The sequence below is a fragment of the Bos grunniens genome, chromosome 28 (genome assembly GCF_055505025.1).
Source record: "Bos grunniens cultivar Pamir isolate PY7600 chromosome 28, Bosgru_T2T1.0, whole genome shotgun sequence".
NCBI classification, from domain to species: domain Eukaryota; kingdom Metazoa; phylum Chordata; class Mammalia; order Artiodactyla; family Bovidae; genus Bos; species Bos grunniens.
Genome location: NC_141192.1, coordinates 37,726,446 through 37,742,915, shown reverse-complemented (window position 1 = coordinate 37,742,915; position 16,470 = coordinate 37,726,446). Strand labels below are relative to the sequence as shown.

The following is a 16,470-nucleotide window of genomic DNA, read 5'->3' as shown; positions in this document are numbered from 1 at the left end:
GATGGCAAGAGTGAACGTTGACATTCTAGGAATCAGCAAACTAAAATGGACTGGAATGGGTGAATTTAACTCAGATGACCATTATATCTACTACTGTGGGCAGGAATCCCTCAGAAGAAATGGAGTAGCCATCATGGTCAACAAAAGAGTCTAAAATGCAGTACTTAGATGCAATGTCAAAAATGACAGAATGATCTCTGTTCGTTTCCAAGGCAAACCATTCAATATCACAGTAATCCAAGTCTATGCCCCAACCAGTAATGCTGAAGAAGCTGAAGTTCAACGGTTCTATGAAGACCTACAAGACCTTTTAGAACTAACACCCAAAAAAGATGTCCTTTTCATTATAGGGGACTAGAATGCAAAAGTAGGAAGTCAAGAAACACCTGGAGTAACAGGCAAATTTGGCCTTGGAATACGGAATGAAGCAGGGCAAAGACTATTAGAGTTTTGCCAAGAAAATGCACTGGTCATAGCAAACACCCTCTTCCAACAACACAAAAGAAGACTCTATACATGGACATCCCCAGATGGTCAACACCAAAATCAGATTGGTTATATTCTTTGCAGCCAAAGATGGAGAAGCTCTATACAGTCAACAAAAACAAGACCAGGACCTGACTGTGGCTCAGACCATGAACTCCTTATTACCAAATCCAGACTTAAATTGAAGAAAGTAGGGAAAACCACTAGACCATTCAGGTATGACCTAAATCAAATCCCTTATGATTATACAGTGGAAGTGAGAAATAGATTTAAGGGCCTAGATCTGATAGAGTGCCTGATGAACTATGGAATGAGCTTAGTGACACTGTACAAGAGACAGGGATCAAGATCATCCCCATGGAAAAGAACTGCAAAAAAGCAAAATGGCTGTCTGGGGAGGCCTTACAAATAGCTGTGAAAAGAAGAGAAGCAAAAAGCAAAGGAGAAAAGGAAAGATATAAGCATCTGAATGCAGAGTTCCAAAGAATAGCAAGAAGAGATAAGAAAGCCTTCGTCAGCAATCAATGCAAAGAAACAGAGGAAAACAACAGAATGGGAAAGACTAGAGATCTCTTCAAGAAAATTAGAGATACCAAGGGAACACTTCATGCAAAGATGGGCTCGATAAAGGACAGAAATGGTATGGACCTAACAGAAGCAGAAGATATTAAGAAGAGGTGGCAAGAATACACAGAAGAACTGTACAAAAAAGATCTTCACGACCCAGATAATCACGATGGTGTGATCACTCATCTAGAGCCAGATATACTGGAATGTGAAGTCAAGTGGGCCTTAGAAAGCATCACTACGAACAAAGCTAGTGGAGGTGATGGAATTCCGGTTAAGCTATTCCAAATCCTGAAAGATGATGCTGTGAAAGTGCTGCACTCAATACGACAGCAAATTTGGAAAACTCAGCAGTGGCCACAGGACTGGAAAAGGGCAGTTTTCATTCCAATCCCAAAGAAAGGCAATGCCAAAGAATGCTCAAGCTACCACACAATTGCATTCATCTCACACACTAGTAAAGTAATGCTCAAAATTCTCCAAGACAGGCTTCAGCAATACGTGAACCGTGAACTTCCTGATGTTCAAGCTGGTTTTAGACAAGGCAGAGGAACCAGAGATCAAATTGCCAACATCCAGTGGATCATCAAAAAAGCAAGAGAGTTCCAGAAAAACATCTATTTCTGATTTATTGACTATGCCAAAGCCTTTGACTGTGTGGATCACAATCAACTGTGGAAAATTCTGAAAGAGATGGGAATACCAGACCACCTGACCTGCCTCTTGAGAAATCTGTATGCAGGTCAGGAAGCAACAGTTAGAACTGGACATGGAACAACAGACTGGTTCCAAATAGGAAAAGGAGTACGTCAGGCTGTATATTGTCACCCTGCTTATTTAACTTATATGCAGAGTACATCATGAGAAACGTTGGACTGGAAGAAACACAAGCTGGAATCAAGATTGCCGGGAGAAATATCGATAACCTCAGATATGCAGATGACACCACCCTTATGGCAGGAAAGTGAAGAGGAACTAAAAAGCCTCTTGATGAAAGTGAAAGTGGAGAGTGAAAATGTTGGCTTAAAGCTCAACATTCAGAAAATGAAGATCATGGCATCCAGTCCCATCACTTGATGGGAAATAGATGGGGAAACAGTGGAAACAGTGTCAGACTTTCTTTTTTTGGGCTCCAAAATCACTGCAGATGGTGACTGCAGCCATGAAATTAAAAGACGCTTACTCCTTGGAAGGAGAGTTATGACCAACCTAGACAGCATATTGAAAAGCAGAGACATTACTTTGCAACAAAGGTTCGTCTAGTCAAAGCTATGGTTTTTCCTGTGGTCATGTTTGTATGTGAGAGTTGGACTGTGAAGAAGGCTGAGCACCGAAGAATTAATGCTTTTGAACTATAGTGTTGGAGAAGACTCTTGAGAGTCCCTTGGACTGCAAGGAGATGCAACCAGTCCATTCTGAAAGAAATCAGCCCTGGGATTTCTTTGGAGGGAATGATGCTGAAGCTGAAACTCCAGTACTTTGGCCATCTCATGTGAAGAGTTGACTCACTGGAAAAGAGTCTGATGCTGGGAGGGATTGGGGGCAGGAGGAGAAGGGGACCACAGAGGATGAGATGGCTGGATGGCATCACTGACTCGATGGATGTGAGTCTGAGTGAACTCTGGGAGTTGGTGATGGACAGGGAGGCCTGGAGTGCTGCGATTCATGGGGTCACAAAGAGTCAGACACGACTGATCGACTGAACTGAACTGAACTGGTATCATATTCTTTGGCTCAAAACAAACACAACAAAACAAAATTCTTCAATTACTCCTGAGTAGAACACAGGTTTAAGTTCTCTGATCTTATATTCAAGGACTCATTTAATATGATTTTGTGTGTGGTTGAATAAATGATGATCCCAAGCTATATTTATGATACTATTTCTCTGCTGCTGCTGCGATGCTTCAGTCGTGTCCGACTCTGTGCGACCCCAGAGACGGCAGCTCACCAGGCTCCCTCGTCCCTGGGATTCTCCAGGCAAGAACACTGGAGTGGGTTGCCATTTCCTTCTCCAATGTATGAAAGTGAAAAGTGAAAGTGAAGTCGCTCAGTTGTGTCCTACTCTTTGCGACCACATGGACTGTAGCCTACTAGGCTCCTCCATCCATAGGATTTTCCAGGCAAGAGTACTGGAGTGGGTTGCCATTGCCTTCTCCTTTACAAATCTCCTATATTAGGTAAAATTCATTATTCTTTATTTTCTCTATTTTTCCTTGCTTTAAGTCACTCTCTTCACCTGATAGTAATTCTCTAATGCCCATGGGAGATTATTAATCTATTAAATCTCTCTCCATATCTGTCTGATGAAACCCTAACTCTCCTGAAATCAGATCATTTCTTTTGTATCTATAAGGTACTTGCCAGATGTTATTTATTATAATTATTTCAGCACATACATTTACCCTCACCTCTTGGTTTTTAAGCTCTCTGAAGGTACAGACTATGTCTGGTTCACTGTATGGACCTCTGTCCTGTCCCATTTCCAGTGTGTAACTGAGCAGTTTCTAGCACAGAGGCCATTCAATGAATATGAAGCAAACATGGATCAAATGGGAAGAAAAAAACGAAAGTGGAAACAGCCAAGATCAAACAAAAATGATTATACCTACCTATGTGCAAAGAAAAATAGAAGTTTGTGGGGTTGTGACAAACATAAGTATTAGTAGGAGGATGAACTGCTAAAAGGAAATTGAAGATAATCGTCAATAATTCCAAATCCGGAGGAGATCCAAGGACTTCTGCTGTAATTTTCACAAAGGATCTACAAACCTCTTGGGGCATGGATGTAAGCTGCCCCTCTTTGTGTTCCTGAAAAAAAAAAAAAAAAAAAACTCTCCTTAATTTAAAAAGAACTGTCAACTTAACTAACATTTCTCATTTAAGCAAGATAATTCTGTTTAAGATAGAACTGTGTTGGTTTCCTGCTCTAGACTAGATATTTACCATAAAACTGAGTTGCTATTTCTCTATTCAAGCAATCTTGCTATTAAAATTTATTAAAGCCAATGGCCCCATATAAATGTTAGCTACTACTAGTACTATTATCACTACTGCTTCTGCTACTACTAGTTTGGGTTTAAAAGAGAAAATTTCTGATAGACAAAACTGGTTACATGAACAGAGTATGTTCCAGTCTACAAAGTTATTACTCGCAACAGCTCAGAGAGGTTTTATCTTCATTTCTACAGTATGAAGGCCTGAAGTGATTGTATGACTAACTTAAACCACACAGAAAACATCTCAGTAGTGCAGCACAACTCAAACTCAGACCTTTGATCTCCTTCTACTGCATCATCTACTGCCTGGAATAATCAGACCTGGCAGAATGCTACATTATTGCCAAAAATAAAGACAGATATAAATAAATTACTTATATATTCCAACTCCACCTCCCCAGTGCATAGCAGCTGGCTTTTAGATCAAGGCTAGATCTTTCCTCTCTGTCCAAATACACAGTATATCTCTGCATCCACTCTTCTTCATATATTCTTTTGTATTGCTGAATCAGAAAACTTAAAATCTAGATATTAACTTTAACACAGGTTAGTTTGACTACCTCAGATATACGGAGAGAAGAGGAGTCTACAAAAGTCAGTCAAGATCTCACAATGGCCAAGTCAAGACAAGAACATAGATCTCCGAACTTGCAATTCAGTGTTATTTCTGCCTCAACCATCTTTTTTTTTTTTTTTTCCTAAATCGTACCCCTGTGACTTCCCAGTGCTCCTGGTCACCACTTCAATTACTCATTCCTGAGTTCAGCCCAGTCTAAGCTTCTTCAACTTTGCCCTCTCCACTGACTCCTTACAAATAGTCACTGGTATCCTACCTCATTAAAAAAAGAAACAAAAAACCCTTAAATTGACCTACTGTGAAGCTTTTGTTAACAGTCTGTTTCTCTTTTCTTTTGCTGTTGGACTTAATAATCATGTATTCTCACTACCTCCGATGATCCACCTACCACACATGCTTAAAGTTCCCAGAAATCTGGGTCTTGCCTTCTTCATTCTGATGAAATCTTGTAAGCTATTAAGAATTTCCAAGCTGATGGCATTCTCTCTGTCCACATTTTCCAGGAACTTCCTACCTTATTTGGCTCTAGAGACCACCCCTGTCTGGGCAGGTTCTCCTCTCTCTGCCTATTTTCTTTACCTCTTTCATAGAAAAAATTTCATTGGAAGTCCCACAGAATTTCAGTCCATGGTATTCAGTTATTAAACAAAAACCACTGCAGAAAATACCTCCAGAAGTAAAGTTACATAAGGAGTACCTGCAAAACCTGGCAAGTCAGTAGAAAGTGATGAACCACTCGAGCTTTCAATAACTGCTTAATATTAAACATCTGCTGCTGGTGGTCTGCTCTGATGAGGACTTCTAGGGCTGCCAGCAGAGTTTCCCAAACACCGTGCTGAGAAAACAAACATATGCACAGGGTTACTGAAAAACATGGCTCGTGCTTTTTAGAAGACATGCAATACATCAATTTAACATTGTGTAAACACTCACAATTTGTCAAAGATTAAATCTGTCTGAAAAAGCAAATCTAAAAATTTATTCCCAGATTATTTTTTTTTTTTGACAATAGGTCATTTCTAAAAATTTATGTTCAATGCAATGCTGCATTAGGGGCTTTAGGACACTAACCTTTCTGTGGCATTAAATGATGTACAGTATTTTCAAAAGATGAATTATCTTAGGGAACTTATTTACTATTTACTACAGAGAAACACATTATCCATATAAATTGTTTGCAAATAATTTATTTTCAAAGAGCATTATTAAAAACATATAGACTTCAATGCTAATTTGTGTACTCAGCATTTAATCAAATACTTTTAGGAAAAAAAATGTACTAAATTGAAAATATTTACTGACAGTGTAGAAATTCTGAATTTTTGGATTAATTTACTTTTAAGTCCAAATTCTAGAATCCTCCACACAGTTACTAAACATGCAGTTTAAATAATTAGCATCCTCTTAAGGTACTTTAAAATGCTTCTCCCATAGTATTCACAATAATAGTGAAAAAGAAATCTTACATAGACAACCACTACTGAAAGATAATCTTCACCTCATTTTATTACTTCAAATGATCTTTCAACAAAGCTATCAACAAAAAGCAAAATTAACGGGTTTTGGTTGTAGGTTTGCTGTTTTTCCTGCCATTATATGATGGAAATGAATAATGAAAAGGCCAAGGAATTGATAGACTTAATCATACTATTCTAACCAAGGCCTCTCTCTTAACAGGACAGGATCAAGAAGCCCTGAAAGAAAAAGGCATATGAAAATTTGAAGACAAAGCAGCTCAAATATGAAAACCTGATTCAGGACTGAAAAAGAATATTAAAACAGAATAGTGCCTAAGTAAACCAACAACCAGACAACCAATGAACAAAAACCAGAACAACTCAGCTAAAAAAGCAATTAAAAAAGAAAATTAAAAAAAAAAAAGAAAGAAAATTTTATCTCAAATCCATAGAAGTATCCATGTATACCAGTTTTGAATTTGACCAAAAAATACTTTGCTTATTAGTCAAAATTTTTTAATGCTCAAATTAGCATCCTCTTTTGAAATACTAACACAGCTGTCAATTTTTAGTTAAGATTCAGTCTTATAATCTACAATTAAGCTATTTCTTTATTACATGTTTATATTCATACCGCCTTCGATCCAATCTGTTTGCATTTACTATCCCTATGTTCGTTAGCTTTCTCTCCTTGCAACATCATGGGTATTTTTATACATACGTATATATGTTGTTATTGTTTAGTTGCTAAGTGGTGTCCAACTCTTTGTGACCCATAGACTGTAGCCCATCAGGCTCCTCTGTCCAGAGGATTTCACAGGCAAGAATACTGGAGTGGGTTGTCATTTCCTTCTCCAGGGCATCTTCCTGATGCAGGGGTTGGACCTGTGTCTCCTGCATTGGCAGGCAGATTTTTTACTGCTGAGCCAACAGAGAAGCTCACAAATGCATATATATTATATGTGAATGTACATGGAGATGTGCATTCTGAAATTCTGAAAGAGAATTTATTCAGAATGAGAAGTCACAATGAAATAGAAAGTTTTAAAAACTGAAAAATACCATAAAATCTAGAAAAAGCTAGCTGCTTGACACAGCTCCATAATACTTACGCCTGTATTTTGTAGGAGCATATTCTTGGACTGCTTCTTCATATAACAATAATTTGGTAATATAATTTTATACAGGGAGAATAGAAAAATAATCTGTCTCTCCTCTAGCATGTTTGGTCAAAATTTATTTTTGTTAATGATAGATTAGAAAAGTTTTCTTTAGCTTCATAACTTGTTATTGATAGTAAGTCTGGGGTGACTGTTGCCAAATTTGGAAGCAACCAAATATTTTAAAATTGTAAAGGTATACACGTTGAACTGGTCTTCAGTTGCATTTGATGATAATGGTGTTACACTCTAAATAACTCTAGACAATCTACAGTCTACACTAGAACTGAGGAGGCTCTACGAACCAAACCATAAAAACTATACTTTAGCTAGGGCAGAAGGAAAAAGCCCCACATTCACTTTCCTTGCTGGGTCCTTGTGAAGACCACACAATCCATCATCCTGTTGTTAAGATTGCCTAGATCTAAGATCAAAGCATGCTCCTTAGTTTATGCCTACCATGAAGCCAAGACTTCATAGCCTTGCTCCGCAAACGGATACAGCTCTGACTTCTGGACAACATGGCTCCCCTACTCAGAAGTGTGTCCGTTTCCCTCTCCTTGACTCAACTCTACACACTCTTAGCAGGATTCCCTTTCAGAGTTTATGGTAAATGCAAGTCTCTAATTGATTCAAGTGTTTTCCAGCATGAGTACTGCTCTAACTACTTTACTGCTGCTACTGCTGCTGCTAAGTCGCTTCAGTCATGTCCGACTCTTAGCGACCCCATGGACTGCAGCCTACCAGGCTCCTCCATCCATGGATTTTCCAGGCAAGAGTACTGGAATGGGGTGCCATTGCCTTCTCCAACTACTTTACTACCTGCAGCCAAAGTTCTGATCCTGACTCTCCAGATCAACATTATCTATGGCTGTCTAAAACCTTGCACAGAAATTAATCTCTAGATTTCCATTTACAATTAATGCTACACTGAAGCAGTAAATTTGTTTTGTTTTTGAGAAGACTGATTAGATGAATATTTAAAAGCATTTGTTTCTCTGTGCAGCAAAGAAAACAGTCAACAAAGTGAAAAGGCAATATACAAAATGGGAGAAAACGCTTATAAACCATATATGAGATAAGGGATTAGTATGTAGAATATATAAATGACTCCTACAACTCATTAACAGAAAATCAAATAACTCAATAAAAAAATAATCAAATGACCTGAATGGACATCTTTCCAAAGAACATATACAAAGGGTCAATAAGTATATGAAAAGATGCTCTTCATCAACCAATCATCAGGGAAATGCAAATCAAAACTACAAGTTATTATTACTACCTCATATTCTACAGAATAGACACTATCAAAAAATAACAATTGTTGGTAAGCAGGTAAAGAAATTTGGAGGAGGAAAAGGCAACCCACTCTAGTGTTCTTGCCTGGAGAATCCCAGGGACGGCGGGGCCTGGTGGGCTGCCGTCTATAGGGTCGCACAGAGTCAGACATGACTGAAGCAACTTAACAGCAGCAGCAGCAGCAGGTAAAGAAATTGGATCCTTTGCACATTGCTGGTAGGACTGTAAAATGGTGCCTCTCTTACAGAAAATAGTATGGTATAGTAATTCTGTTTTTTAAAAATTAGAATTACTATATGACTCAGCAATCCTATTTTTGCATATGTGTCTAAAATAACTGAAAACAGGATCTCAGAGAGATCTCTGCACATTTATGTTCACGGCAGCATAATTCACAATAGCCAAAATGTGGAAGCAACCTAAGTGTCCATGACAGATGAACAGATAAAGAAAAAGTGGAAAACACATACAATGGAATAGTGTAAGAAAGAAAACAGTCTTGTCATATGTTATAACACGGATAATCCTTGAGGACACAATGCTAAGTCAAATAAGCCAATCACAAAAAGGCAAACTCTGAATGATTCCACTTGTATTAAATATCTAATACAATCAAACCAAAGAAACAGAATGTAGAATGGTGGCTGCCAGGGACTCGGGGGAAGGGAAATGGGGAGCTGTTGTCCACTGGGTAGTCAAACCAAATGAAAAAGTTCTAGAGATCTGCCATATGACAAAGTGTATATGGTTAGTACTGTACATGTAAAAATTGCTAAGAGGGTAAATTCATAACAAACGCTTTTTAGCCACATAAAGTACATGCCTCTGCTTTATTCCATATCTTCCAGTCTAGCAATAGTTCCTCTAACAGTTTAACATCCTGGATTATAGCATTAGACTCGACATCCAACTTAAGTTCTCCATTCTCATTGATATGAATGATATCTTCACCACAGCAACCTTCAAGAAGGGTCTACAGAAAAACAGCATTAATACAAGATGCATCAATAATCAATCCAAAAATTCAACAGAAATATTAAGCTTTCAATCTTAGCAGTCATAACATTAAATTCAAAAGAAAACTACTGAATAACTCAGCAATTCACAAGGTATCTTTACCTTGTTTTGTAAAACAATTGAAGTAATAAGAAAACCCCCAAATTTCAAATATTTATAAATGACTATTTAGTTTCAAATATGGAGTAAAATAAACTATACCCTATATTTAAAATTCAATGAATCTGTTGAATTTTAAACTTTTTCTAAGAAGTATTCATGCCACAAGTGTATGGATCTTGCTCACTTTAAGAGTTGGAGTCTGGGGGCATGGGAACAGGCATTGGTCTTTTGCCTTAATACTAGAACCCTCGGGAAGAAATACTTTCACAACGTTACCAAGTGCTTTTAATTGGAAAGGTATTTAAATATGTGATTACAGCTGAATCACAGTAAAAAGCTAATACGGCTTTAAGATAATAACTCTACAGCAGCACTGCCTCCTGAGAACTGCACAGCACTAGGTGTCTGGAGAACTGGGTTCGCCCCCATACCTGTGGGCTGAAGCAAGCAGCAGTCTATATGAGTCACTATCACCAGTCTACAGAAGGAGGGGCCAGCCCAGGAGGTATCATTGGCTTATCAAGATCTAAAAATCTTAATTTTTTCTTATATTCTTCTAAAATGTTTTAAAGGAAATGAAAATGTAATTATTTAAATGACGAAAAACCCAGAAGAGCCTTCGTTTGATTAAACACATACTATCAAGTTTCCTTAATTTTCTTCAGAAATAACTGAAACACGAAACTCTATTACCAGGAGACTTAATGAAGAGGTAAGTATCACTGCATACGAAACCCTTAGAATAAGTTTTATGAGAATGTACCTTCAAAATGTGAAAGCCAACAATGCATTTTTGTTTGATCAACACCTGATGAATCATGGAAAGTCCATTACAGTTTTCTAACTCATGTATTCTCTGTTGGTTGTATTTAATTAATGAGAGTATAACTCTCAATGCTAACGCTTGAGTTTCTTCACAGCTACTGAGTTCCACAACCTAAAAAAAAAAAGTAGATAAATTTTTTCTAATTTTTTGAGATTAAAAATTTAACATGTGGGGTTATCTTCCATTATGTAATACCAACCTATCAGTTTTATTTGAAAGTTTATTTTTTATTGCTGACACTGTTTGTAATTACTTAAGAATTGTAAACAAATAAAACCAATAAGTTCCATGCTCTTATGTCTCAAATATGCTATAAATTAACTATAATAACATTGATATTTAGAAGTCAGTAGCATTTTATTGGTGATCTGAAGTGTCAGCAAAATGCCTCATATTTTTGATGCTTAGTCAACAAACAGGCTCTATGTTCTATGCTGTGGAAGATGAAATAGACTGCTCAGACTGTAAACAGGCAGACTACCTACCTCCAGTGGGGCCTGCTGATAGGTCAAAACATAAGACGTAAGAATAAAAACTAAGGATTGTGACTTGTACTTCAATTCCCCCAATGCTTTCTGGCAACTACTATATGTAGGAAACAAACATCCTATTATGATTTGAAAAGGCAAAGAAGAGTGAGACAATATGAATGCATGAGAGCACAAAAACTACTTCTGACTCCACCCTGCTCAGGATGTGAAGCCTATGTGAAGAAGATCACTGGGAGAGAGAGCAAAACCACAGGAAGCAGGGATAAACAGGTGTCTAAGGGTGGGATGCAGTCAGGAGAGAGATGAAGATTGGATTCACAGTACGTCTAGGAGGCTGCAGGCTGCCTATCTGGCTGCAACCTGGATGGAGGAGATTAAGCTCAAGAGGTAGGCTATACCTGTAAGGGTTTTAAGGAAACTGAATTTTACTTTTGTAGGGGAAGAATGATACTGAACAGAGTTTCTGTATGTAAAAACATAGTTTAAAATTCTTTTTGGCAAGATCCTATATGTATGTGAGATAAAAAATTAATCATTTTTCTTGGGATCATCACTGTGTAAGAGTAATCAAAATAAAATGATGCCCCAACCTCTAATGCTGAAGAAGCTGAAGTTCAAAGGTTCTATGAAGACCTACAAGACCTTCTAGAACAAACACTAAAACAAGACATCATTTTCATCATAGGGGACTGGAATGCAAAAGTAGGAAGTCAAGAGATACCCAGAGTAATGGGCAAGTTTGGTTTTGGAGTACAGCACAAAGGCAGCAGAAAGGCTAACAGAGTTTCAACAAGAGAATGCACCAGTCTTAGCAAAACACCCTCTTCGAACAACACAAGAGACGACTCTCAGTTCAGTTCAGTTCAGTCGCTCAGTCGTGTCTGACTCTTTGCGATCCCATGAATTGCAGCACGCCAGGCCTCCCTGACATGAACGTCACCACATGGTCAATACCAAAATTGGATTGATTATATTCTTTGCAGTCAAAGATGGAGAAGCTCTATACAGTGAGCAAAATCAAGACCGGGAGCTGACTGTGGCTCAGATCATGAACTCCCTATTGCAAAACTCAGACCTAAATGAAAAAAGTAGGGAAAACCAGTAGATTATTCAGGTATGACCTAAATCAAATCCCTTCTGATTATACAGTGGAAGTGCCAAATAGATTTAAGGGAGTAGATCTGATGATAGAGTGTCTGATGAACTATGGATGGAGGTTCGTAACATTGTACAGGGGGTGGTGAACAAAACCATCCCCAAGAAAAAGAAATGCAAAAAGGCAAAATGGTTGTCTGAGAAGGCCTTACAAATAGCTGAGAAAAGAAGAGAAGTGAAAGGCAAAAGAGAAAAGGAAAGACATATCCATCTGAATGTAGAGTTCCAAAGAATAGCAAGGAGAGATAAGAAAGCCTTCCTAAGTGATCAATGCAAAGAAATATAGAAAAGCAACAGAACGAGAAAGACTAGAGATCTATTCAAGAAAATTAGATACACCAAGGGAACATTTCATGCAAAGATGGGCTCAATAAAAGACAGAAATGGTATGGACCTAGCAGAAGCAGAAGATATTAAGAAAAGGTGTCAAAAAAACACAGAAGAACTATACAAAAAAGATCTTAATGACTCAGATAACCACGATGGTGTGATCACTCATCTAGAGCCAGACATCCTGGAGTGTGAAGTCAAGTGGGTCTTAGGAAGCATCACTATGAACAAAGCTAGTGGAGGTGATGGAATTCCAGCTGTGTTATTTCAAATTCTAAAAGATGATGCTGTGAAAGTGTTGCACTCAATATGCCAGCAAATTTGGAAAACTTAGCAGTGGCCACAGGACTGGAAAAAGTCAGTTTTCATTTTAATCCCAAAGAAAGGCAATGCCAAAGAACATTCAAACTACCACACAATTGCACTCATCTCAAACACTAGCAAAGTAATGTTCAAAATTCTCCAAGCTAAGCTTCAACAGTACGTGAACCAAGAATTTCCAGATGTTCAAGCTGGATTTAGAGAAGGCAGAGAAACTAGAGATCAAATGGCCAACATCCGCTGGATCACAGAAAAGGCAAGAAAATTCCAGAAAAATATCCACTTCTGTTTTATTGACTACACTAAAGCCTTTCTGAGGATCACAAAAAACTGAAAAATTCTTCAAGAGATGACCACTTTACCTGCTTCCTGAGAAATCTGTGTGCAGATCAAGGAGCAACAGTTAGAAACTGACATGGAACAATGTTCCATTTCTCAGGAAGCAGGTAAAGTGGTTCAAAACTGGCAAAGGCATATGTCAAGGCTGTAAATTGTCACTCTGCTTATTTAACTTTAATATTTATTTTATATGCAGAGTACATCATGTGAAATGCCAGGCTGGATGAAGCACACGCTGGAATCAAGATTGTCAGGAGAAATAGAAATAACCTCAGATATGCAGATGACACCACTTTTATGGCAGAGAGCAAAGAGGAACTAAAGAAGCCTCTTGATGAAAGTGAAAGCGGAGAATTAAAAAGTTGGCTTAAAACTCAACATTCAAAAGATGAAGATCATGGTATCCGGTTCCATCACTTCATGGCAAATAGATGGGGAAACAATGGAAACAGTGACAGACTTAATTTTCTTGGGCTCCAAAATCACTGCAGATGGTGACTGCAGCCATGAAATTAAGACGCTTGCTCCTTGGAAGAAAAGTTATGATCAACCTAGATAGCATATTAAAAAGCAGACATTACTTTGCCAATAAAGGTCCATCTATTCAAAGCTATGGTTTTTCCGGTCGTCATGTATGGATGTGAGTTCGACCATAAAGAAAGCTGAGCACCAAAGAATTGATGCTTTTGTACTGTGGTACTGGAGAAGACTCTTGAGAGTCCCTTGGACTGCAAGGAGATCCAACCAGTCAATCCTAAAGGAAATCAGTCCTGAATATTCACTGGAAGGACTGATGCTGAAGCTCCAATACTTTGGCCACCTGATGCAAAGAACTGACTCATTGGAAAAGACTCTGATGCTGGGATAGATTGAAGGCAGGAGGAGAAGGGGACGATAGAGGATGAGATGGCTGGATGGCATCACTGACTTGATGGACATGAATTTGAGCAAACTCTGGGAGTTGGTGATGGACAGGGAAGTTTGGTGTGCTGCAGTCCATGAGGTTGCAGAGTCAGACACAACTGAGCAACTGAACCGAACCGACTAAACTTGATGAAAAAGGAAAAACCAAGTATACACATTTTGAAATTATACAAAGCTATAAAAGTAGATCACAAAATGTTGATGAGAAGTTAAATGAAAAGTTTTTATTTTAAAACACTAGTTTACTATCTATTCAACTAGATACTACATGCAAAAAAGCTATTAAAAATGGAAAAAGAAAAAGAAAGAAAGCTTAGAGTATGGCAGGTCAAATGCTAACCAAGTATTTATTTTATAAGCACAGTAACAATAACAACTAACATTGATATGTCTCTTATTACAAAAGTAATCAAAGGTGCCCCCACTAAAGAAAAAAAAGAAAGGGAGACATATGACAATGGTGCAGAAGTTACACTTAAGCATAAAATTTGGAAGTGAAAAAGATCAGGGTTGCTTTAATTAAACAAGGATTTGGACCACAAGGAAGTAGAAATGATTCGTACTGAAGCGAGACCATTTGTACCCTCTATTTGGATTTCAGCAGTCCTTGAAACAGTCATGTACAACCACTGTCTACTCCACCTCAGGAAAGAGATTGTTCCAGTCCACAGATGGCTAAACACAACAGATAAATAAACTTAATTCTCTAAAACAGTATCCATGGTGTGAGTCAAACTTTTTGACTTTCTCCTTCTCTTTCAAAAAATTTCAATCCCAAATGAGTTATTTTTGTACTTATTTGTTGACCTTTATTTTTCTCCAAGCATATGGAAGTTTCAAGGGAAAAACAAGTTTCACAAATCTTGTTTTAAGAAATACATTTCTTCTCTATTTTTATTATAGCATTTTTTTTTCTCATTGGCAATATTAAATCTTATACACTTAATAGTTAATGGTTCTAATTACATTTCTAGATAACAGAAGACTCTGACATCTTCATAAATTATTTAATTAATTTATTTATTTGGCTGGACCACGTGGCATGCAGGATTCTTAGTTCCCTGACCAGGGATCGAACCTGTGCCCTTGGCATTGGGAGTGGAAAATCAACCACAAGAACACCAAGGAAGTCCCAAATCTTCATAAATTAAAAAGAAATTTTAACAAAAAAATTATTGTGGTAGAAACTTTGATGACATTCTAAACAATGTGTGCTTTTTTAATCTTGAAAGTTTAATATAGTTGATACATAGCTTTACTGTTAATCAAAAAAGAATCCTAAAAGTTATCAATAATAAAGAAGTAGTTTCTCTTTAAATAAATTTACAATCAGTGATTCTTACCCTAGCAAAGAGAAAGACAAATATACCAGTTCCACCAATCTCATGCAGAATGCCTTGAAGGGTTTTACATTCAGTGGGCTGGAGATTCTTTAGATGATGAGGTTCTAATAAGATATTGTGAACTTCTTTTGAGCTGAAGGGTCTTTGAGAGAGTTGGGTTTTCATTTGGCCTTTAAGTCTAATAACTGGCTCATAGATGGTGTACTGAGCAGGACAGTAAGTTGTATATACAACTGAAAGACTTTCCTGAAACACAAATATTTTCCTTCAATAACTAAACAGTTTAAAAAGTACATTATCAACTAGCAAATGGATTATTTCAAAGTGAAAAGACAAGCAAAAAATCTTTTTCTTTGTTTTAAAAAAGACAGTCACTGCACAAAACAAAGATAGACATGAGAAGCAAGACAGCTCTCCACAAAGAAAAAGACCCATTTCATTTAGGAGTGGTCAATACATGTAAACCATATGAAGGCTGAGAAAAATTCCAGCTTTGATCTTTTGAGAATAAACATGAAATTACACCTATCACCAGTAACAAATCCCTACCGTACTCATGTTCTATGAACTGTTCTATGCATTTATAAATAGTAACCAATCGTTACAACCCTATGAGATGGGACTCTGGGTCAATGTATTCAAACGTATTTTGGTATTGAATTTGCTCATGGGCTGCCTACTCATTTTAAATATGACTCTATAAACTAGAGCATTCTTTCCACTAGAATAAAACTCCAAACTATCAGCATACCTAACAAAGTGAGTATTTATCCCAACCAAAGGGTAGTTTTGATTAGGTTCTAGCTCTCTGTCAAATATTCTATCAATTACTTTAAAAATTATGGTAAACTTTAAAAACAAAATGAACTCTGAGGTGCTCTCAATGGAGGCCGCTACAGAAGATCACGCTTGTGGAAAATGGTGTAGCAGCTGGGGGCTCTGGGCTTCCATCATTTTCACCACCGTGATGCAAGTATAGTTTCATCAGACATCATCTAGCACCTTTGCAGACCAACCAAACTGATGACACAGTCTACTGTACATGATTATGCTGGGTAAAACAAAATCATAAAT

At 37.5% G+C, this 16,470-nt stretch overlaps 1 protein-coding gene across 10 annotated transcripts in view; it reads right to left on the bottom strand.

The window, feature by feature from the left end:
* LYST (lysosomal trafficking regulator) overlaps nucleotides 1-16,470 on the bottom strand; it is a 176,208-nt gene that overhangs the window by 82,326 nt on the left and 77,412 nt on the right. For all 10 annotated transcript variants that reach the window (XM_086382817.1, XM_086382820.1, XM_086382815.1 and 7 more), the window contains 5 exons: nucleotides 15,397-15,642; nucleotides 10,431-10,604; nucleotides 9,372-9,521; nucleotides 5,327-5,464; nucleotides 3,666-3,864 (listed from right to left, as the gene is read on the bottom strand). In XM_086382817.1, the coding sequence (XP_086238943.1) occupies nucleotides 3,666-3,864; nucleotides 5,327-5,464; nucleotides 9,372-9,521; nucleotides 10,431-10,604; nucleotides 15,397-15,642 (907 nt within the window). The remainder of the gene's footprint in view (nucleotides 1-3,665; nucleotides 3,865-5,326; nucleotides 5,465-9,371; nucleotides 9,522-10,430; nucleotides 10,605-15,396; nucleotides 15,643-16,470) is intronic.